Source organism: Dromiciops gliroides, chromosome 3 (assembly GCF_019393635.1).
Source record: "Dromiciops gliroides isolate mDroGli1 chromosome 3, mDroGli1.pri, whole genome shotgun sequence".
Taxonomy (NCBI): domain Eukaryota; kingdom Metazoa; phylum Chordata; class Mammalia; order Microbiotheria; family Microbiotheriidae; genus Dromiciops; species Dromiciops gliroides.
This window is the reverse complement of record NC_057863.1, coordinates 341,281,989-341,307,277: the sequence shown is the minus strand read 5'-3', so window position 1 is coordinate 341,307,277 and position 25,289 is coordinate 341,281,989. Positions and strand designations below refer to the sequence as shown.

The 25,289-nt window shown below is 38.9% G+C and overlaps 1 protein-coding gene across 1 annotated transcript in view; it reads left to right on the top strand.

Moving 5' to 3' along the window:
• The window catches only part of SLCO2A1 (solute carrier organic anion transporter family member 2A1), a 173,312-nt gene that overhangs the window by 84,339 nt on the left and 63,684 nt on the right, over positions 1–25,289 (top strand). The window contains exon 3 of the mRNA XM_043995108.1: positions 2,494–2,656. Coding sequence (XP_043851043.1) covers positions 2,494–2,656 — 163 coding nt within the window. The remainder of the gene's footprint in view (positions 1–2,493; positions 2,657–25,289) is intronic.

Below are 25,289 nucleotides of genomic sequence, written 5' to 3'. Positions count from 1 at the left end.
AACAAGCACCATATAAAATGAGCATTTTTATATCCAAAGTAGGTCAGTAAAAAGGATTGTACATGAAATATCTATCATGTGCAGCTTCATTTTCCTTTAAAGTTTGGAATTAATTTAACATGTAACTTTCAAAGCTGTCCAGTTTTTATTTCCTTCTGTCTTTCTGTTTCTGTGCATTTTAAAATATGCTTCAATGATCCTTTTTTTTCTTCTCTCTTTTTTTGGGGGCAGGGGGAGGGTAACCCTGTGGCTATCCCTCCTCCCCAACCGAACTTCCTTCTTCTTACTTTTCCTTTAAGCAACACAATACATTTAACATATAACTTTCTTTTTAATTTACTTTCTTTTTGATCTTTTTAAAATGTTGAATTCCCAATTCTCTCCTTCCATCCATCCCCTCCCCTATTTGTTGAGAAGGCAAACCATATATTATCAATTATAAATGTAAAGTCATGAAAAACATTTCCATAGTAGCCATGTTGCCAAAAAAAATAAAATAAAATAAAGTGAACAAAGCAGGCTTCAATCTGCACTCAGAGTTCATCAGTTTGCCCTCTGAAGGTGGATAACATTTTTCATCATGGGTCCTTTGGTCTTAGATCATTGCTTTGATTAGAGTAGCTAAGTCTTTCACAGTTTATCATCATTACAATATTGCTGTTACCGTGCACAATGTTATGCTGGTTAAGCTCACTTTACATCAGTTCATATAAGTCTTCCCAGATTTTTCTGAAATTACCCCCTTGGAATTTCTTGTGGTATTAACACTATATGTAGCATTCTATCATTGTCATATACCACAACTGTTTAGCCATTCCCCAACTGACGAGCATCCTTTCAATCTCCAATTCTTGGCTGCCACAAAAAGAGTATCCTATAGCTACTATGAACATTCTTATACATATGCACCCCTTTCCTCTGTCTTTGAATTCCTTGGAAATATTGGCCCAGTAGAAATATCACTGGGTCAAAGAGTGTGCACAGTTTAATAAATTTGGGGGCTCAGTTCCAAATTTTCTTCCGGAATAATTGGGATGATTTGCCACTTCACCAGCAGTGCATCAGTGTACCTGTTTTCCTGAAGTCTTGCCAACAATTGCCATTTTCCTTTCATGTTATCTTTGCCAGTGTTATCCAACTCCTCCATTTTATAGATAAAGTCTTGACCATAATCACACAGATAACAAATAGTAGAACCAGGATTAACGTCCAGATTTTTTGACTCTGATCTATTGCCTGACTAGTGGAGATTTCCCAGTTTTTGTCCCAAGTTATAGGAAGATATGTCAATGTTTGGGGCTATGAATCTTTCTTTATTTCCTGGGAGTTTCTTTAAATGACTAAAACATGAAGCACCTTTGAAAAGTAAAGAGAAAAAAAAAAGAAATAAAGAGAAATGTGGTCAGGTGCTGGGTTCTGGGGTTCTAGTGTTATTGTGTTTTTACTATTTTGGTTTTTAAATGTTTTATTGGTGTTACTTTCTCTTTTCACATTATTATCACTTTCCAATGACTCCCTGCTCCTGTTCCCCATTCTAGAACTCTTTTTCATGGCAAATAAATCTGTTGTATTGTTTCTATTTGGGGATTTCATGCTCTAATTATCTAATTCACATGGGACTACATCTCCATCCTCTATGTCTTTGTATTGGATCTCCCCCATTCCTAGAATTCCCTCTCTATTCACCTCTGCTTCTTAAAATCCTTGGTTGGCTTCAAGACTCAGATCAAAGGCCACTTCCTGCAGGAGGCCTTTCCTGATTCCCCAGCTGCTAGCCTCCCTAAGGTCGTTGTCCATCTGGGCAGATAGGTACCACATTGTATAGAGCACTGTGCCAAGAGTTAGGAAGACTTGAGCACAAATCTAGCCTTAGACACTAATTGTGTGACCTTGGGAAAGTCACTTAACTTCTGTTTGCCTCAGTTTTCTCATCTGTAAAATGAGGAGAATGATAGCACCTCTCTTCCAGGGTTGTTGTGAAAATCAAATGGGATAATAATTGTAAAGTGCTTAGTACAGAAACTGACACTATATATTGTTGTTCAGTCTTTTCAATCATGTCTGACTCTTCATGACCCCAATGTTTTGGGCAGAGATACTGGAGTGGTTTGCCATTTCCTTCTCCAGTTCATTGTACAGAGGAGGAAACTGAGACAAACAGGATGAAGTGATTTGCCCAAGATCACACAGCTAGGAAGTGACTAAGGCTGGGTTTGAACACATGAAGATGAGTCTTTTTGACTTCAGGTCCAGCACTCTATATCCATTGTGCCACCTAGCTGGTCATGCATCATAACCATGTATCTATTTCTAGAAGCTCCCTTTCTTTGTATCCCCACAGTACTTAGTACCAATAGATACATGTGGACGCATTCATTGATTGACCTCAAAAGTAAGACCTTCATTGGGTACACTTAAGGAGATCTTTCCTTTTGGATCACTTAAGCCTTGGTGGCTCCCAGCTCACGTGACATTCTCTGCTCTCATCCACAGATTAGCAACGCAATCCTCATCATCTTCGTCAGTTACTTTGGCAGCCGCGTCCACCGGCCCCGGATCATTGGCATTGGGGGCCTCCTGCTGGCCGTAGGAGCTTTCCTTCTCACCCTCCCTCACTTCCTCACACAGCCATACCAGTATTCCGCTGACAGTGGGGGTAAGTAACTTTCCCCCTCAAACTGCCAAATCTATTCCAGAAGATGTATGACATCCATCTCCTGCAGAAGCAAGCTCTAGTCCCACCAGAGCAGGGAGAATCTTCTTCTTTTCTTACAGAGAAAAATATCATTTTATTAATCTATCTATCTATCTATCCATCCATCCATTCATTTATACACCCATTCATTCACTTATTTATTTATTTGCTTGTTTGTTTGCTTGTCTACTCATTCGTTCATTTATTTTATATTTTTGTTTGTTTATTGGAAAAAAATATTTTTAAATTATTTCAGGTACAGAGAATGCATAGACAAGCCAAATCAAAAGAAGACTGGATGCCAACTCTAGCTTCTTCACAAACTGACGTTTTTACTTTTTCAGGCCCTAGATTTATCTTGTGTAGTGAAAAGAGTAAAAGGCAGCATTGTATAGAGCAGGTGTTCTGAACCTTGTCTTAAAAAATATTTTGATCTAATGGTTAGTCATCTCTAAGGCAAAGTGGGGAGGGAAGGAAAAAATGGAAAAAGTGCACAGCAGAGAATAAAAGAAAATTTAGACGAAGTATAGAAAGCAGAGTAGCTTTGAAAATGATGTATAGTGCTTACTATATAGGTTTTAAAAAAAAAAAAAGGTGAACGGGGGCAGCTAGGTGGCTCGGTGGATAAAGCACCAGCCCTGGATTCAGGAGGACCTGAGTTCAAATGTGACCTCAGACACTTGACACTTACTAGCTGTGTGACCCTGGGCAAGTTACTTAACCCCAATTGCCTCAAAAAAAAAAAAAAAAAGGTGAACGGCGTGAGACATAAATTCATGGTTTTATAGTGAATCCTCTTTTTATGTTGTGCCGTGTACATGGAAATGTTCTCTTTTTTGTCTTTCTGTATATAAGTTCAAAATGAATTTAAAAAGAAAAGAAATGTTGATAACTATATTATAACCAGTTTCCTTTTTAATCTTATATATTTTGTTTTGTGTATTTAAAATCATTATTCTGCAGAGTTCATGGGCTTTACTAAACTTCCTAAGGGAACTATTACACAAAAAACATCAAGAACTTCTGGTATAGAGGACAGAGAGTTGGTCTCAAAGTTAGGAAGAACTGAGTTCAAATCCTGCCTCTGAGAAAGAGGGGATTTGTGACTCCTTGGCAAGTATCATAAGCTCTCTACACTCTAAGCAATTCTCTATAGCTGTAAGTTGCTTAAAAAGTGCTGACTGACCTGCATTGGTAGAAGCCCTATATACCCCTGAAATCTGGTCCTTATTCCTATTCCCTAATGCAAAAAAGGCTGAATTTGGAGTCATAGGGATGTAGTACACATCTGGCTAGGCTATCCTTTCTGAGATTATCTTTTCTTCTGTAAAGTGAGAATAACGTTGCTTCTGCTGTCTACCACTGAGGCAGTGCAGTGCGGTGGGTAGAGTCCCTGCTTGAAGTCAGGAAGACCTGGGTTCAAATCCTGATCCCAACATTTGCCAGCTCTGATCCTGAGCAAGACACTTTAACCTTTCTGCCTCAATTTACCAATCTGTAAGAGGAGAGTTAGATTTGATGGTCTATAAGGTCCCTTCCAACTCTAAAGCTCCAATCCTATAACTGAGTATGATCTGCATTCTATCTGCCTACAAAGGTTCTTGTGTTATGAGGATACAAGATTATAGATTTGGGGCTGGAAGGGACCTCAGATGCCATTTGGTCCAACCTCCTAAATGAGGAAACGGAGACCCAGTGAGGTTAGGTGATTTGCCCAAGGTCACACAGTAAGTTATAAGGGAATAAGCATTTACAGTAGGTGCTAACTTACTATATGCCATAAGTGATTTAAAAGTATTACCTTATTTGATCCTTATAACAACCCTGAGAGGTAGGTGCTGTTATTAAACCCATTTTATAGTTGAGAAAACAGAGGCTAAGTGACTTGCCCAGGGACACACAACTAGTGTCTGAGGCTGGATTTAAATTCAGGTGTTTCTGACTCCAAGTCTAGTGTTCTATCCACTGCACCACCTAATAGAGATAGCATTTGAACCTAGATCTTTTTGACTCTTAAAGCCCTATGTAAATACGAGCTATTGTTTCTGTTCCTGCTGCTCACTGATGTCAGATTGTTTGTTAGTGTCCCTAATAAAAGGGAATTAAAGCCTAGAGGCAGCTGGTGGCTCAGTGGATAGGGTGCTGGGCCTGGAATTGGGAAGACCTGAGTTCAAATTTATCCTTAGCCTCAGATACTTCCTAGCTGTGTAACACTGGGTAAATCACATCACCCTTTTTGCTTCAGTTTCTTCATCTGTCAAATGAGCTGGAGAAGAGAATGGTAAACCACTACAGTATCTTTGCAAAGAAAACCCCAAATGGGGTCACAAAGGGTTGGATATGATTGAAATAACCAAACGACCAAACCTAAATCCATATGTCTTGATTTATTGATACCAGTTTAATGTACAAGGCACTCAAATTATTGGCTAATAAGATCAAGCAAGTGATTTGTTCCTCATTTCTGAGTATTCTGCTGTCTGCTCACACCTACCCCATTCCTCCTTGATTTCTGATAAAAACCATTTGTTGCCCTACTCTTGATGGAGCCCAAAGGCTCATAAAAGAGATTAAGTTCTCAAAGTGAGATGATCCTAACTCAGGGAAAAGTTCAGAATTTTGGGTGCATATGGAACATAGAGGTGTGTGAGTCCAAAGCCAGGTTTCATTCCTGATTCTGAAGCTAACTAATTGCCTTAGGTAAGTTCTTTTTTTTCCCTTTTCATTTCCTCATCTGTAAAATGATAGTGTTGGTGTCCCGTCATCCCTTCAGAGTACTTCTAATGAGGCATTCCTCAGCAGGTAGGTGGGGGACTATGGGGTCTGGAAGGAGGCCTACACTTGAAGGTATGGTCAGTATATTGATTTGTTTTGCCTGGTTATACTTCTGTTTTGTAAGGAAGGGTTCTAAATGGGGAGGAGAAATGGCAATGGGAGGTGACCATGATATATAAAAAAGAGCATCAATAAAATGCTTTAAAAGAAAAAAAAATCTCTAAGATTCCTTCCAGATGCCAGATCCTGTTCTATCCTGGGGAAAAGAGCCCTCTACACAAGTTAAGAATAGTCCGTGAGGGGCAGCTAGGTGGCGTAGTGGATAGAGCACCAGCCCTGGAGTCAGGAGTACCTGAGTTCAAATCCGGCCTCAGACACTTAACACTTACTAGCTGTGTGACCCTGGGCAAGTCACTTAACCTCAATTGCCTCACTAAAAAAAAAAAAAATTTAAAAAAAGAAAAAGAATAGTCCATGAGAATGGTCTCAGACCAAGCGCCTTAGAAAAAAAGTGGCGGTGTGCTAAATTAGAAATAGAGAGAGTAAAGTAAAATGTGGGTTTGGTTTCAAAGGGTTTGGGTCTGACCCCAACCTTTCCCCCTTATTACTTGCTTGCTCTGGGCAAATGACCATTCTGGGCCTCAGTTCCTTATCTATACAATGAGAAGGTTGGGCCAGATGACTTCTGATGTCCCTTCTGGCTCTAAATCTATGATCCTATGACTAGATAACCTTTAAGGTCCCCTATAGCTTTAAATCTATTATCTGATGACGTCAGGTCTAGAAGGTTAGAGCTATTAATCACTCACTTATGACCAGGATCTTCTATGCCTCCAAAGCAAAATGTGCATGGTGTGTTTCCCTCTTAGCATAAGACTGTAGAACTGTGTAGCAATCTAAGATGTTAGCAATGAGAGACACCTGAGGGATCATCTAGCCTAAACTCCTTGTTTTTTGGGAGATAGAACTGAGGCCTGGAGATGTGTAGTGATAGGTATTTAAAGAAGCAAGATTCCACCCCTGGTTCTCAGTCAGTCAATAAGCATTGCTTGTCAATCATGTACCAGGCACTGTACTAAGCTCTGGGGATACAAAAACAGTAAAAAGGTAAAAGGTTAAAAGGTAAAAGACAGTCCTTGCTGTCAAGGAACTCACAGTTTAATGGGGGAGAAAGCATGCACATAACTACAGATAAAGTTGAAGATGATCACAGAGAGGGAGCATTCAGATTTGATCCTGAAGGTGATAGGGAGCCACTAGAGTTTATTGAGTTAGGGAGTGATGTGGTAATGACCCCTGCTTTAGGAAGATCACTGGTAACTGAGTGGTGGATGGACTGGGGCAAGGGCCAATGAGAATGCTTGTGCTATAGCACATCTGGTCCATGCTCTAGGTGTGACTGTGGTATAGTTCTAGGCATCAAAGGATCAGTAATTCCATTGGTGTGTAAGTGTAGAGGTAGGTCCCAGTGTAGCTCACTGAGGGATGGGCTCTTGCTATCATATTAGCAGGTGTAAAAGGCTGGGCATATCCCATAGCTCTAATTCAGGAAAGAATGTTGATTGTGTGGGGAAGTAATTGATGTAAAAATGAAACTGAGTTAATTTATTTCTGTTATAGGGTGAAGGTAGGTTTCCTGAAGAAGGTTATAGCAGGTTATAGTAGGTTATAGCATCTTAGATTTTACTTTCCACATAAAGAGAGAGGTGATGGGGGTAGAGATTAGAATCCAGGACCTCTGACTCTAATTTCGGTGTTCTTTCCACTGCACCAAAGAAAGCTTTCAATAAGAATTTAAAGGAGGCTTTCAAAATACAAAAGCATTGGGTGTTTCAAGAAGGTGATGGCTTGCAATCCTGAGCTGCGTAACAGCCCAAATCAACTAAATAATTTATGAAGGTGATATATCCAGCCTTCTTCCTTCTCCCTTCTCCCTCCCCTCCTTTTCTTTTTTCTTCTTCTTCTTCCTCCTCCTCCTCCTCTTTTTCTTCCTCTCCTCCTTTTCCTCTCCCTCCAAATTCTTCTCATCATCACTATTATTACTATTAAATTAAATTATTTAATAAATAAATAATGATATCAAATCAATCATAATAATAGCTATCATTTATACAACGATTTAAGGTTTACAAAACACTTTACACATATTATTTCATTTGGTCCTCACAAAAACCCCAAAAGGTAGATGCTATTGCTATCCTCATTTTACAAATGAGAATGCTGAGACTAAAAGATGTTAAATGACTTGCCCAGGGTCATGCAACTAGTAAGCGCCAAAGGTAGAATTGGAACTCAGACCTGACTGAATCTCGAGTCTAACATTCTATCCACTAAAGAACATGCTGATGTTTTTCAAGGTAATTAGGAGCATGAAGAAAGGCCACTGAAGACCCATCAGTTTTAGCTACATACCACCACACCTCCCTGCCCTGGTGACTTCATTTTGATTTGATCTGGGTTCCTGGGTTATGGTGGGCCTGCATCATTTTCTCATTTTCATTCCAACACATAATCTCTGCAGGGAAGGATGTCTGAAAACAATTACTTGGCTTCTCATCCAGGAATGGTAGATTTACAAGACCTTTAGGCCCACCCAGGAGGGAAAATTCCTTGCATTTTATGTCTTAGGTCTCTTCTTATTCTGAACTAAGTTCCCCAACTCAATAGGAGGGCTTTGGTAGGTAATGAAAGCAGACGTGGCATCTTCTTCCAGGTTTCACTGAGTAAGCACAAGTCAAAATAGCTAGGCTTAGTTTTTTATCAAATGTTACTTAATTCTAACAATAGGATAACTTAGTCTCTCAGCTGAAGAAGAGTTATCCCTAAGAACCAAAGTTCTAGGAAGCAACTGGACTGCACCCAGAAAATGTTCAGGTATCTGTCCAGAGCAAGGGGTTCTGTTTTTTATTTTATTTTTCCCAATTACAAGTACAAATAATTTTAACATTCTTATTTTTTCAAATTTTGAGTCCTAAATTTTCTCCCTTCCTCTCCCGCTCATTGAGAAGGTAGGCAATTTGATATAGGTTATATATGTATAGTCATGCAAAACACATGTCCATGGAAGTCACACTATAAAAAAGAATACAGACAAAAAAAACAAAAACCAAAAATAAAGTATCTTCAATATGCATTCAGACTCTACCAGTTCTTTCTCTTGAAATGAACAGCACCTTTCATCATAAGTCCTTTGGAATTCTCTAGCATCATTGTATTTCTGAGAACAATTAAATCATTCATGCTTGAACATCATACAATGTTACTGTTACTGTGTACAATGTTCTCCTGGTTCTGCTCACTTCACTCAGCATGAGTTCATGTAAGTCTTTCCAGGTTTTTCTGAGAGCATCCTTAGAGGAGGAGTTCTAAACTTTTTTGTGTCCTAGACCTCTGTGACAGTCTGGTGAAGCCTATGGACCCCTTATCAAATAATGTTTCTAAATGTGTCAAATAAAATACACAGAATGACAAAGGAAATTAATAATATTGAAATATAATTAGCATCCACTAAAAAAAAAGGTCAGTAAACCTACATTAAGATTTCCTGGAGGCAGCTAGGTAGCATAGTGGATGAAGCACTGGCTCTGGATTCAGGAGGACCTGAGTTCAAATCCAGCCTCAGACACTTGACACTTCCTAGCTGTGTGACCCTGGGCAAGTCACTTCATCCTCATTGTCCTGAAAAAAATAAATATAAATAAATAAACAACTAAACAAGCAAACAAACAAATAAACAAACAAAAGATTTCCTGATCAGAGGGTTCTCCAGTTCCTTAAAATTTGGGAGTGGAGAGAGGAAAGGGCAGTAACCAAATGTGGTATCTACTGAAGCAGGATTGGGGGAGAGGGTTCACAGAAAATGTGTCCTCAAATACATTCAAAAGGGAAATTATACAGAGTGCCATCCATTCTCAGAAGCCAACCATGGCAATATCTGATAGGAGTTCTGCTTTGTGAGGTCAACAACTGCCGTTGACAAAATAATTTGCATTCTATCAGTAGCTTGAAAACCCCTTCAATGTAGGCTGATTTAAGGAGTCAAAAAGAGTACTCTCCATTCTACTGATAGGGCTACCAAGGCTCAGATATGTAAAAGATGGAGCTAGACCTTGAACTCAGACCTTTTGAGCCCACAAAACACAGAGTTCTTATGGGGAACGTTTTTTTTTTTTTTGTAAAACCTTCAAATATTACACAAATGGAAGTTATTATTGTTGTTATTACCCTTTTAATGCCTTTTCCTTTTTTTAAGCCATTGAGGTTAAGTGACTTGTTCAGGGTCACACAGCTAGTAAGTATCTGAGACCAGATTTGAATTCAGGTTCTCCTCATTGCAGGGTTGGCGCTTTAGTCACTGAGCCACCTAGCTAGCTGTCCTGACTATTCTCTTAAAGGAAGAGATGATGCATTCTCTAGAGGAGCACAGTTTTAGAATTAATTGTGGAATTAAACATTTTCAAATTATCTGTTGAAAGAAACACTGGTCATGACTTAGAAAGTTTGCTCATTGAACAAATTTGATTCAACAAACATTTATCAAAGGCCCACCTTGTGCAAAGACCCTCTGCTTATATAAGGTCTTCAACTTGTCTCTTCACCATCTCCTTTATAAGGGTAATGGCTTAAATGCCTTAATACCTCTCTCTTGTCTGGCTATACCAAGATCTTCCTTTCAAATATTGTTTTGTTTTTTCCTTCTTTGTTTTTATCTGACCTGTGTTTTCATCACTTTAGGGAACCCCTGGTGTGGAAACACCCTAGTCAAAAGCTGATAGCACCCCAGTTGCCATTCAGAGTCTTAGGGAATTTCCTAGAACATTGAGAATTTGTGACTTGCCCAAGGGCACATAGGGCCCTTAGGCAGACAGTTGGTGACGTTGTAGATAGAGTGCCCCAGTATGAAAGACTCATATTTTAAAATTCAAATCTGGCCTCAGACACTTTCTAGTTGTGAGACCCTGGGCAAGTCACTTAACCCTTTTTTCCTCAGTTTCCTCATCTGTCAAATGAATCAGAAAAGGAAATGGCAAACTACTCCAGTGTCTTTGCCCAGAAAACCCGAAATGGGTTATTGAAGGATTGGACATGACTGAAAAACGACTGAACAACAACAACATGGTCCCTCTGCTTCTGAGGGAGGACTTAAACTTAGATTTTTCTGACCTCTCAGAACACAGTTCTGTCTAGTAAGCCCAACTATCTCCCATTTCATTTGAAACCCTATAAATGTTCTCATATTGAGGCTCAAAACTCTAGTATGCACGTAACCTTCTGTAAGCTGCCCAAGTATAACATTCCATCTCCTGACTGTCCATTTTCACCAGCTATGCCCCATGCCTGCTGTTCTCTTCCCTCCCTGCCCTCTTACTTCTTGGCTTCCTTAACCCCCTTCAAGTCTTAAAATCCCACCTTCTACAAGAAGCCTTTCTCATCCTCCCCAATGTGTTCCCTCTAAGATCATCTCTGATTTCTTTTACATATCTCTTGTTTGCACATAGTTGTATGCATGTGGTCTCCCTCCCCCCCCCATTAGATTGTGAGCTCTTGACAGCAGATCCTAAATGTTTTTGGTCTTTCTTAGCACAGGGCTTGGCACATAGAAGGTGTTTCATGAATGCTTGTTGACTTAACTGTCCATAGAGTCACTAGAAGCTCTGGGGATAAGAGATTTATCACTCATTAATATCACTCACAAATGTAATTATCCTTTGTTGAACTCCCATCTGTTTCCCTGAGAAACAAAGTCACCCCAGGAGAATAGGTGGAAAAGCCATGATAACCAAATATTTAAAGGGGCGTAGACATTCCAAAAATAACATAGATCTTGGTTTCTTTAAAAAAAAATGATTGCAAATGTTGAAAATAAGCCAACAAAATAAGCCAATATTTGGGAAATTTTCACAGGTCCAGCTCAATGAGATGACCTAGTAAAATCTTGTAATGGTTTTTGAAGTGTTCCAAAGATGTGAAAAAAGTTTCCTTGGACAGGAAACCAGTCAACATGACAGCAGTTTATTGTAGGAGAAAAGAGAAAAGACTGGAAATTAGCGATCTGGTAAGATGAGCTGTGACCTATAAAAAGGTCTAAAGACCAAAACTTGAGGAAAATCTTCACAGAGAGAGACAATAGATGGGATGCAGGCAGGAAGCCCTGTGAATTTGTCAAGGCTAAACAGCAGCCCACAGTGCCAAGGATTTTATTTTGTGGGGAATTGGGAAATTAGTAAAGGGAAGGAACACAAAAGATGTTACTATGCAACTCAAATAGTCCTTTTTCTTTCACCAAGATATACATAGCACTTAGATTCTGGTTCCAGTATTATCTGTATTAATTGCATGTGACTTGGACTTAGATGCAGGTAGACCTGAGTTCAAATCTCAACTCAGATATTTACTAGCTGGGTGACCCTAGGCAAGTCACTTTACTGCCTTCTGCCTCAGTTTCCCCACCTGTAAAATGAAGATAATAGTAACACCTGACTCTCAGGACTATTGGTAGTATAAAATGAGATAATATTTGCATAATGCTTTGTAAACTTTAAAGCACTATGTAAATGTTTATTATTGCATTATTATAATGATCACAATCATCATCACCATGTTCTCTGGATCTCAGTTTCCCTATCTGTAAAAATGAAAACAGTTGAACCAGATGATTCAAAAGACTTAATTTTTCCTTCTTTGATTCTGAGAGCCAATGCCTCCAACAGATTTCCATTCCATCCTCAGAAAATTTCCAGGGAGAATTATCTTAATCTTACCTGTGGAGGGAGTGAGGTGTGTTTGGTGGTATAAGACTAGAGAAACTTCAATCAGCAAAATGTCACAAAAGTACCAGTGGCCTGGAATCTGTCTCCACAGATTCACAGCACTGAGCTCACTCCATTTAAATGTGTGCTTGGCCTTAATAATAGTTTGGTGTTTTTTTTAATTCAACTTTATTTTCAGCTCTGAATTTTCTCCTCCCAACTTCCCCACCTCCACATTGAGAAAGTAAGAAAAACAAAACCATACAAACCTGTATAGTCAAGCAAGGCAAATTCCCAATTTAGCTATTTTTAAGAAAGCCTCCATTTTTATTCTGTGTATATTACCTGTGTCCAGAGGTGGATCGCATAACATTAATACTAATCACAATATAATAATACTCTTTTTTTACTACTAGCGGACACACCTGAGGCTTTGAGATATACAGTATTTTATTTGATCCTTACAACAACCCTGTGAAGTGCTATTTTTCCTATTTTACAGGTGAAAATTGAGATTCAGACAGGTGGATGACAACCTGCTCAGGGTCACACAGATAATATGTGAAGTGGCATTTGAAATCAGGTTTTTCCAGCACCCCTGTGTCCAATGCTCTAGCCAATAAACCACCCTGCCTCTTGTAACTTTGTTTTCAACCCTTGCTGAACCTGGTGCAACAGGAACTGAGATCAGCACCTGGCTACCTGTGTGACCTTAGACAAGTCACCTAACTCTTCTTGGCCTTAGTGAGAAAAACAAGAGGGTGGTACTAGATCAGCAGTTCTCAGATGTGTTGTTCTCAGGACCCCGCAATACTCTTTTGGGGGGGGGGCGGGTAATGAGGATTAAGTGACTTGCCCAAGGTCACACAGCTAGTAAGTATCAAGTATCTAAGGCTAGATTTGAACTAAAGTCCTCCTGAATCCAGGGCCAGTGCTTTATTCACTGTGCCACCTAGCTGCCCCCTAAAGGACCCCATAATACTCCTTAAAATATTGAACAACCCCCAAGGAACTTTTAAGTGGATCATATTGATATTGACCATATTAGATATTGATATTGACCTTATTAGAAATTAGAACATCTTTGTATTGTTATAAAAATACTTTTGACCTCATGGACCCCCTGAAAGTTTCTTGGAGCTCCTCAAGGATCCTCATCCATACTTTGACGACTATTGTAATAGATGGACTCTGACATCCCTTCTGATTCAAGATTAGTAGAAAAACTTTTTCTTAAGCTCTTTGTGCTAGGCCCTGTGCTAAATTCTGGGAGTATACATATAAGCAAAAAGAAAGTCCCTACCCTCAAAGAGCTTATACTCTGATTGGGGAAGACAACCCATACAAAGGAAGGGAGCAGCTGGGGAGTGGGGTTCTTGGGAAGTGAGGGTCTGGAGCTAGGAGCTGAGCCATGGCGAGTATGAATATTTCTTCAAATAGAGGATCTGGAAAGAAACTCACCAAATGAAGGAGGATGTAGTGGTAGAAATATGTGGCAGCATGAGAAGGCTACTGGGAAAAGGAGAAATAGTTGAGAGTCATGGGCTGCACCTGATTCAAAGTGATTTGTGATCTATAATCCTATTATTTTCATGGATAAAGTTGTTTATGAAATAGAAATTCAGATCAGACTAGTTCTGAGAACTGATTAATGATTTAGTTGTCATGGGCCAACAGTGCTCACAACTCCAGAAAAGGTTATGAATCTTTGATCCAGGATTTTCTAAGCCTCAGATCATCATAAGAATACAAATCTAGAGGGCCAGCTAGGTGGTGGAGTGGATAAAGCACTGGCCTTGGATTCAGGAGGACCTAAGTTCAAATCCAGCCTCAGACACTTGATACTTACTAGCTGTGTGACCCTGGGCAAGTCACTTAACCCACATTGCCCCGCAAAAAAACAAACAAAAAAACCCCCTACAAATCTAGAACTGGAAGGAACCACATAGATTACCTAATCCCATCCCTTCATTTTATAGATAAAGAAATTATGTCCTAGGGAAGCTAAATTACTTGCCCAAGGTCACATGGGTAAAAAATGTCAAAGACTCGATTTGAACCTAGCCAGTGTTCTTTTCACTGAACCACACTGCCTCTGGTCCTCATAATATCTGCACTATCTAACTTAGGTCACTATCATGAGCCCCTGTAAACAAATCTGCTTGACTCAGTCATTTGTTCATTTCTTCCTTGCGGATATATTGTCCATAGGATGTGGTCCATGAAGGACCTTTTGGTTCCGCTCTAGGATAGCACCTGTTCCCTAAGCTCCAGAGAACTGCAGAGATGATCTTCACCTTTTTTTGTTCCCATTCAATTCTCATCTCCTGTGCTGTATCTCTACGTTTTGAAAGTTTTTGTCCCCTGTAGCTTAGAGATGTTAGTATTTACAATAGGAACATATGTTAAAACTATGGTTGTTCAGTTTTTGTGGATCAACATTGTGCTGGGTCATTGTAGGCAACAGTTCCATCTGTGATGATGGTCCAGTGCCAGTGGAGTTTGTGGGGTGAATTCTCCAGAGTATTTTGAGGTCTGTATTTATAGTAAGAGGATTTATCATTTGTCCATGAAAGAGAGCAAGCTTCTGTTGTATGTCTAGCTATATGTAATATATATGATATACAATGCTAGACACTTGGTAGATACTCTGGTATATACTATATTGATAGTAATGCGATCTTGGGCTCCAGTGAGAGGCCTAACTTCAAGGCACTTGATTTTGCCTTGATCTGTCCACATCTGGGCTATCGTGTTCAGTTATGGGCACATTCTGGGAAGGACATTGGTAAGCTAGACGAGGAGCAGCACAATGGTGAGGGGGCTTCGGATCATATAAGAACCAGTCAAAGGAACTGAGGGTATTGATGAAGAAAGAAGACTTGGGGCTGGGGGGAGGGGTGGGCACATGATTACTGTTTTTAAGTATTTAAAAGGCTATCTTATAGTAGAGGGAATTGACTTTTACTTGGACTCGATAGATAAAATGAGGAACAATAGAAAGTCACAAAGAGACAAATTTAGGCTTGATGTCAGGAAGAGAGTCATCATAATTGTTGTTCAGTCACATTCAACTCTCATGACCCCATTTGGGCTTTTCTTGGCAGAGATAGTGGGATGGTTTATCATTTCCTTCTCCAGCTCATTTTACAAATGAGGAAACTGAGGCAAAAGGGCTAAGTGACTTGTTCAGGGGCACAAAGCTAGTAAGTGTCTGAGGCTGGATTTGAATTCAGGTCTTCCGGACTCCAAGCCACTGTACCACTCAGCAGTAACCATAGTTAGAGCTATCCAAAAGTGAAGTGGGCTGTAGGGAGTAGTGGGTTAGGCCTCACTGGAGGTCTTCACGCTATGGGAAAATAATGGGATTTGGCAGATACTCAAAGGCCCACCTGGAGATTAATCTAAACTGATTGAATTAAGTGAGAGTGATTGACTTTGCTGATTAGCCTACTTCAAGTTAATTAGATTGTAATCACACCAGGCTGGCCCTTAAGGTGGTATTGTTCTCAGAAGCCAAGGACTTTGAACTCAACTGGAGACCACCTTCAAGTCCAGTGACCAATGGATTTGGATGATGCCTACCAATCAGCTTGAAGCAGTGTGTAAGGACCGCCTCTGCTCCAGACCTATAAAAAGCTTCCACACTCAGTTTGAGAGGAGTTCGTGGTTGAAGCAGGCTCATAGTGGAGGACTTGAGGAAGAACTAGACCAGGCTGGAACTCTAGGCTAGATAGGCCTTTTCTTAACTTTCTGAACTCCACATGTTTTCCTTTTTACTAATACCTGGTATGCTTTAATAGATGCTTAATGCCAAAAGGCTGGTGCTAAAGCTTCTAATTTAAGGTGACCACACATTTAGATTTCAAACATCACAACACAAAGACTGGATGAACACTTGGGAGGAAAGTTGTAAAGAGCTGTCTTGCTCAAGTATGGGTTGGACTCAATGGTTACTGAGGTTCTTCCCTACTTTAAGATTCTGGAATTATTCTAACTGAAGTGAGCCTCCAGGAAGACTTTGCAGCAAATTGAAATGTTACTCTTCTCTTCCCAAGAGAAAGGTTTCTCCAGTGCAATATGACCTTGTTGGGTTAGGTTTATCCAACCTCTGTAGGAGGAGGAAATAGACAGCAAGGAAAAGAATTAAACATATGGATGTTATTATTAATCAAGCTGTTTCAATTGCCCACAAGGAAAAAGGAAAAAATAGCAACAACTGAAAAAAAACATGTTTGAGGACTTAGAGTAATTAGATTCAATGTGGAAATTTTTAAGTATGCATTTGATGGGAAAAAAAGTTACAAAACACTAAAGAAAAAAATGATAGAAAAACATCAGGTTTTCTGTGGTATATTAAATAGAAAAGGGTAAAAACAGGCTCCATAAACTATGCAAGCATGGAAGAAACAGTGCATTAACTACTTTTAAAAGTACTCAAAAATACTCTCTAAGAGGCAGTGTGGTGTAATGGATAGAGCAGTAAACAGCATCAGGAATCTCACTTTAGATGCTTATTAGCTATATGACCCCTTGGGGGATTCACTTCCCCGTTTGGGGAAAAATGAAAAAGTTGTATCCTTTGTAGCTCTAAATCTGTGATCTTATGAAATGAACAAAACAAATTTCCCCAACTCTTCTCTGGGGCCAGGATAGGTTATCATAAGTCCACAGCATTTAGCTTCCTTTTATCATTCTTTCTCATTTTCATTATTGAGTCATTGTGTCTATCATTTTCCTGGTTCTGCTATAACCTCATTCTGTGGTAGCAAAAAAACTGAAAATAAAATGGATGTCCAATGATTATGGAATGGCTGAGCAAATTATGGCATCTCAAAGGGATGGAATATTGTTGCATCATAAGAAATGATGGATATGAGGAATTCAGAGAAACATGGGATAATTTGTGTGAAATGTATGAATTTCCAAGGAAATTCTGACCACTCCAAGTTTCCTAGTTTTAAATCACATCCTACCATAAAATCTTAGATTTAGAACTAGAAGGGATATCAGGAGTCCTTGAATCGAAGCATTAGTAGGTTAAATATTTTGCCCAGTGCCACATTGCCAGTAAGAATCTGAGGAGGAATTTGTACCCAGATTTTCCTGATTGCAAATTAATTGTCTCTCCAACTTAGTAAGCCTACATCTGGTTATCAGGAAAGAGAAGGGAAGATAAGAAATCTATTGATTCCTTCCAAAGAAGTTGATGAATGGAAATGGTCATGGTTGGGGAGAGAAGTGTTGTGGCAGTGTGGGAGCGGAGAGGTTAAGGAAATTCCCAGATTCTCACTGTTTACCAGATAAGATTACAAAATCTATAACTGGCAGGACCTTGGTCATTGTCCCATCTCACTTCCTTATTTTACAAGTGAGGAAACTGAGGTCCAGAGAAGTAAAATGACATTAGCCCAAGGTCTCACATCTATTCTGATCATTGTTGTTGCTCAGTTGTTTCAGTCCTGTCTGAATCTTTGTAACCCCATTTAGGGATTTCTTCCCAAAGATACTAGAGTGGTTTGTCATTTCCTTTTCCAGCTTGTTTTACAGATGAGGAAAATGAAGCAAACAGGGTGAAGTGACTTTCCCAGGGTCACACAGCTAGTACAAGTGTCTGAGGCTGGATTTGAACTCAGGTCTTCCTGACTTCAGGACCAGCACTCTATCCACTGCTGCACTCTGAGCTTAGGGCATCTTGAATATTCCCTCTCCTTCCTGGAAATAATGGCTGGAGAGCAAATACACTCATCATAGACTCTAGAATGCTGGTAGAGCAGAGGTCAGAGAGAAAAGGCATCATCCACCATCCTTAGATTAATGGTTTATAAAACAGAGAAAGAATACCCCAGAAATGTGTCAGTTTCCTCATCTATAAATTGGGGATAATATTTATGCTATCTGCTTCACAAGTAAATCACTATGTAAATGTGAGCTCTTAGCATTACACAAGGACATTTGATCTTTGTCAGCATGGAGGACTTACAAGGGAGAATGCCACTGACTACTTGGGGTGATTGGTATCACTCTGAGTATGACATTTCAGGGAATGAGGAGAGAATTTAACATCTTCTTAGTTAAAGAGGGAAAAGAAAAACCTTCAAGGAGACACAATAGTGAATGACTTTAGTAATCTACTGTTTGATAAACCCAAAGACTCCAGCTTCTGGGATAAAAACTCAGTATTTGACAAAAACTGCTGGGAAAACTGGAAGTTAGTATGGCAGAAACTAGGCATAGACCAACATCTTACACAGTATACCAAAATAAGGTTAAAATGGGTAGATGATTTAGACATAAAGGGTGATACCATAGGTTAAGTAGGAAAAGAAAGAATAGTTTACCTCTCAGATCTATGGAGAGGAGAAGACTTTATGACCAAATAAGAGATAGAGAATATTATGAAATGCAAAATGGATGATTTTGATTACATTAAATTAAAACGTTTTTGTACAAACAGAAGCAATGCATCCAAAATTAGAAGGGAAGCAGGAAGCTGGGAAACAATTTTTATACCCAGTGTTTCTGATAAAGCCTCATTTCTAAAATATATAGGGAACTAAATCAAATTTATAAGAATGCAAGTCATTCCCCAATTAAAAATTAGTCAAAGGATATGAACAGCCAGTTTTCAGATGAAGAAATCAAAGCTATCTATTGCCATATTTAAAAAATGCTCTAAATCACTACTGACTAGAGAAATGCAAATTAAAACAACTCTGAGGTACCACCTCACACCTATCAGATTGTCTAATATGACAAAAAAGGAAACTAATAAATGGTGGAGAAGCTATGGAAAAATTAGAATAGTAATGCATTGTTGGTGAAGCTGTGAACTGAACCAACCATTCTGGAGAGCAATTTAGAACTATGACCAAAGGCAATAAAACTGTGCATACATACCCTTTAACCCAGCAATACCACTATTAATTCTTTATCCCAAAAAGGTCATAAAAAAGGGAAAAGGACCCACATGTATAAAACTATTTTTTTGCATGCTCTGTTTCTTGTTTTTTGTTTTTCTTTTTTCAGGGCAATGGGGTTAAGTGACTTGCCCAGGGTCACACAGCTAGTAAGTGTCTGAGGCTGGGTTTGAACTCAGGTCCTCCTGAATCCAAGGCTGGTGCCTTATCCACTGTGCCACCTAGCTGCCCCCAATGTATAAAACTATTTATAGCTGCTCTTTTTGTGGTGGCAAAGAATTGGAAATTGAGGACATGCCCATCAACTGGGGAATGGCTAAATAAGTTGTGGTATATGAATGTAATGGAATACTATTTTGCTGTAGGAAATGATGAGCAGGCAGATTTCAGAAAAACCTGGAAAGACTTACATGAACTGATGCTGAGTGAAATGAGCAGAACTAGGAGAACATTGTACACAGTATCAACATCATTGTTTGATGATCAACTATGATAGAGTTAATTCTTCTCAGCAATCCAATGATCCAAGATAATTCCAAAGGACTCCTGATGGAAAATACTCTCCAAATCCAGAAAAAGGAAGTGTGGAATCTAGATGCAGCTTGATCCATACTGTTTCTACTTTTTTTTGTTTTTCTTTTTTTGAGGTTTTTTCCTTTTGTTCCGATTCTTATTTCACAACCTGACTAATACAGAAATAGGTTTAATGTGATTGTACATATATAACTCATATAAAATTGCTTGCTGACTTGAGGAGGGGGGAGGAGGGAAGGAAGGGAGGGAGGGGAGGGAGAAAAAATTGGAACTAGAAATCTTATAGAAACAAATATTGAAAATTATCTCTACATATAACTAGAAAAGAATAAAATACTTTTATGATAAAACAAAAGGAAAAAAAGAAAAGACTTTAAATACTTAAGGGATGGAAATACCAAGGATGACTCAACATTGCAGGCAGCCCTCCTTTATGAAAACCCAACTTACAAATAAACCAAATGAATCTATGATCAAAGTGTATATTCTCCCAGACCTTTTCTTTTCCTTTTTTCCTTTCTTTCTTTCTTTCTTTCTTTCTTTCTTTCTTTCTTTCTTTCTTTCTTTCTTTCCTTCCTTCCTTCCTTCCTTCCTTCCTTCCTTCCTTTCTTTCTTTCTTTCTTTCTTTCTTTCTTTCTTTCTTTCTTTCTTTCTTTCTTTCTTTCTTTCTTTCTTTCTTTCTTTCTCTCCTTCCTTCCTTCTTGCTTCTTTTTGCAGGGCAATGAGGGTTAAGTGACTTGCTCAGGGTCACACAGCTAGTAAGTGTCAAGTGTCTAAGGTCGGATTTGAACTCAGGTCCTCCTGAATCCAGGGCCAATGCTTTATCTACTGCAACACTTAGCTGCCCTGTAGACCTTTTCTTAATTGTCATCCTCACAAATGCCAGTTTAGAATGATGTTGGTTGGGGGCCGAGGTGGCAGTTGACTTAGAACTTTGCCTTCTCCTAAGCAAACTATAGAAAATGAACTTTCACAATGAAAATATAAAAAGTTAAGTTATTGATGTCCTATGCTTTCTTCCTTAAATTGAGATAAGCTTCTGTACCTTCTCCTTATCTTCTATAGCAACACAATGATGACTGATCCCACTTCCACCTATCTTCAAATATTTGAAGACAACAATTATGTTTTCTTCTACATCCTTCAGGGGCAGCTAGTTGGCACAGTGAATAGATTAAGTGTCAGGCCTTGGAGTCAGGAAGACTTATTTACCTGTCAACTCTGTCCTCAGATGCTCACTAGTTATGTGACCCTGGGAAGAACACTCAACTCTGTTTGCCTCAGTTTACTCATCTATAAAATGAGCTGGAGAAATGACAAATCAATGCCAAAAAAAATCTCAAATGAGGGACATGACTGAAAAACAACTGAAACTACCCCTTCCCCTCAAATCTTCTCTTATGGTAGCTCTTAGCTTCCCACCCCATCCATCATCTAGTCTCACACTGGGAAGATAGAACCCTACAATGTTAACACCTGAAGGAATATTAGAGATCATTTAGTTCAGTGGTTCCCAGCATTTTTTGATCTGGGAAGCCCTTTCAACAGTAACAATAAAATGTTATGAACCCCTATGGTAATTTAACCTACTACTTATAATATTCCTTTAGGATTATTCATTGGGTGTTCACAATAGCTACAATTGATAGCTTTTTTGCTCACCAAACTCCAAATAAAATTTTACATTATTTAGTTTTAACCTCCAAATATAAAATTTTATTCTAATTATAAACACTCTAAATATAAATTCCCAATTGTAAAATAGTTATCTATTTCTTAAAGTGTCATTGAAGAATTTTTAGCATGAGTCATTTGGACCATCATCCAGAACCCCCAAGAGCTTTCTGAACCACTAAATGGGAACCTCTAAGATAATCCAACCCCATATGTAGAAACTGAAACTTATAGGGGTCAAATGAATTGATTGGTGCCACACAGATACTGACTGAGTGGTAGAAGCAAGACTTAAATCTAAGATCTTCTCATTTCAAATCCAGGGCTCATTTAGCTACACTGCACTTTCTGAATGCCCTATAATTTGTTAATATTCCTTTTAAAATGTGGTGCTCAAAACTGGACTCAATTCTCCAGATGGGATCTGTCCAGCTCCGAGAACAGTAGGACTCTTACCTCTTTGATCTCTATTAATGGAGCCTTTGGTTTCATTTGTCATAAAATCATATCCTGGATTCATAGTGTCTGTGACAAACTAAACCCCACCCTGATTGTTTTTATGTGAATTGCTGTCAAATTAGTTTTTCCCCCCATTCTAGTCCTGAAAATTAATTTTTTGAATTAAATGTAGTTCATTACACTTATCCATTTTTTTCTTAGTGAAGCAATTGGGGTCAAGTGACTTGCCCAGGATCACACAGCTAGTAAGTGTTAAGTGTCTGAGGCCAGATTTGAACTCAGGTACTCCTGACTCCAGGGCCGGTGCTCTATCCACTGTAGTGCCACCTAGCTGCCCCACACTTATCCATTTTTAATACCTTTTAAAATATTTTATTGACCCACTTCATCATTGAATCTTTTTTTTTGTCATCACACTCATTTCTAGGAACCTCCTCCTCTTCTGGGTTGAATCTTCCATTATAATAAAAATAAATTTAGCAAAAGTCTCTAATGCAATTCTGACTTGGTTTGCAACATTCTGTGGCCCCTACCCTTGCCTCTCTAGAATGAAAAGAAAGGTATGTTTCCTAGAATGGTCTCTGGTTTTTCAGTTACTCAGAATTCAACTTATTTTTAATATTCTTTTAATTTATTATGTAGTTATTGTGAATATTAGGGGTTTTGTTGTGGTCATTCTGCTTATTTTACCCTGAATGAGTTTGTTAATTCCCTTCTTTCTGGTTTTGGTTGGTTCCAAGCTTCTGAGATAGTTTTGAATCCTGATCCCGTCTCAAGTATATTGGCTGTAAGTTTTGTGTCACCTTCCATGGATTCACTAAATGTACCTTTGGTGTCTTCATTGAAATCACTGAAAAGTAGCAAACAAGAAAGGGCCAAGGACAGATCTCTCTCTGGGTCTATCTACATCGATACATTAATTGTCTTGCTATTTAACCACCTACCATTACCATTCCCACCCACATTTTCCTTCATCTTGTTGCCTCATAGGGTAACATATTTAAAGCTAGATGGGACCTTAGCGGCCATTGAGTCAGGCCCCTAATTTTATAGATGAGAAAACTGAGTCTAAGCAACTGTTTTGCCCAAGGTAAGATGGGCAATAAATGACATAGTGGGAATTTGAGCCCTTGTTCTCTGATTCCAAGAGATACTTTTGCTGTGCCCTATTATAGTTGTTCTTAAGAATATTATGAAATAGGGGCATCTAGGTGGTGCAGTGGATAAAGCACCGGCCCTGGATTCAGAAGGACCTGAGTTCAAATCCAGCCTCAGACACTTGACACTAGCTGTGTGACCTTGGGCAAGTCACTTAACCCTCAATGCCCCCACACAAAAAAAAAAGAATATTATGAAATACCTTGTCAAAAATTTTGATGGGGCAGCTAGGTGGCACTACAGTGTATAGAGCACCAACCCTGGAGTCAGGAGGACCTGAGTTCAAATCTGACCACAGACACTTACTAGCTGTGTGACCCTGGCCAAGTCACCTAACATGGATTGTCTCAAAAAAAAAAAACTTGATAAATTTAATATTTGTGATGTCTATAGCTAAAAGTTTAGTAATTATAAACAGTTAACCTTCTAGAAAACATATAATGGAATGTATATATTTTCCTTCTCATTCTAGAGAGGCAAGAGATGACTGCTATAGAATGTTGCATACATTGTCAGAATTATAGCTATTGGTAAAATTATTTTTCTTTGTCATAAGGAAGTATTCAACTTGGAGGCAGGGGGAGGGATGGAGATCCCTGGAAATGAATAAGATGTAAAACAAACAGAAAAATAAAAACTTTTTCTTTAAAGGAGTTTAAAACAGATAAATATAAACTTGTTAACAACCATAAACTCTCATTAAAAAGGAAATAAAATTAGTTTGGCATGATTTATTCTTACTGAATCCAAGCTGACTCCTAGTAATAAGTACTTTTCTTTGTGGGCTTTACACATTTTCTTTTCTTTTCTTTTTTTAATTAATGTTGCTACTCAGCCTCCCACAGTTTTTCTCTGATCCCTTCTAATCCCTGCTATCCTTCCTTTCCCCCCTTTCTCAATAGAAAAAGAAAAAGAAAACTCTATGAGTCAAGGGTGTGATTTGGCCACAAATGAAATCTACAAAGCCCTTGTAATAAATAAACAGTCAAGCTAAACAAATCCCCACATTGGTCACATCCAAAAACATATGTCTCATTTTGCATCTTGAGTCCAATACCTGTCTGTGAGGAGCAACCATTCCTTTTCTAAGCATTCAGAAATTGAATCTTCTCTTCTACTTGCTTTGAAAGTTAGACATTTGACTAATTCATCTTTTGCTACCTCTGCTCCTTTTCATCAATTCTTTATGTTAGGGGGCAGGTAGGTGGCACAGTGGATAAAGCACCAGCCCTAGATTCAGTACTATCTCAGTTCAAATCCAGCCTCAGACACTTGACACTTACTAGCTGTGTGACCCTGGGCAAGTCACTTAACCCCCATAGCCTCACAAAAAAAAATTCTTTATGTTAATGAAAATGCTGAGAATTAACAAGTCACTAGTTCTTAGGACCTCCACGACTCTCTCCTTCTTTCTTACTGAACCCCTAACAAGTTAGCCTTTATTAAGAAGGAAGAGATATTCCTGAGGAGAAATAAAATCTCTTTTGCCCATAGAAAAAGCAGTACACTGGTGATAAGGTGTAATTGAAATAGTACCATAAGGGCACTGTGGTAAAATTGGCTTTTGTACATGAGCCCCTACTCATTATACAGTGGTGTTGTGGGGAAACAGTTGCCAAGTTACAAAAGACCAACTGCTCTACTAGAAAACATTTGGAAAATGTTTGTAACTTAGGAGTTGCCCACACTAGGTTGACTGGTGGGTGTTACTGGTATTTACAGGAAGATCTTTAGAGAAGGAATATTTAGGAGGATTAGGAAATGGATATTGGAGAACAAAAACATTTTAAAATAGACTCCCAAGAGTGCTGATGATGCATCTAAGGGTTGGCATTTTTACAGGTATAGGAGAGAGCACAGCAGGAAGCAGTAATATCTTTTCCATATCTTCTTCATTGCCCAGTGCTTGCACCTTGGGACTTGGAGATCGGGAAGTTGCCATACAACTATTTCTCCTGTCTCCCCTCTCTGTCTCCCTACTTCTAAGTTCTCTTCTTGGTCAAACCCTAGGAATGATACAATCACAGGGAACAGTAACCATAGGGCAAGGGTTTGTAGGATGCCAGCATGCATGATGGATCTCTTTTTAGCTTGCATATGTGCAAATCAGTCAATCAATAACCATTTGTTAAATGCCTACTATGTGCCAGGCACTCTGCTAAGCACTGGGGATACAAAAAGAGGCAATAGAAAATCCCTACTCTCAAGGAACTTAGAATCTTATGGGGAAACTTTGGGGTCTTTTCCCCAAAGAGATCATGGAAAGGGGAGAAGGACCTACTTGTACAAAGATATTTATAGCTGCTCTTTTTGTGGTGGCAAGGA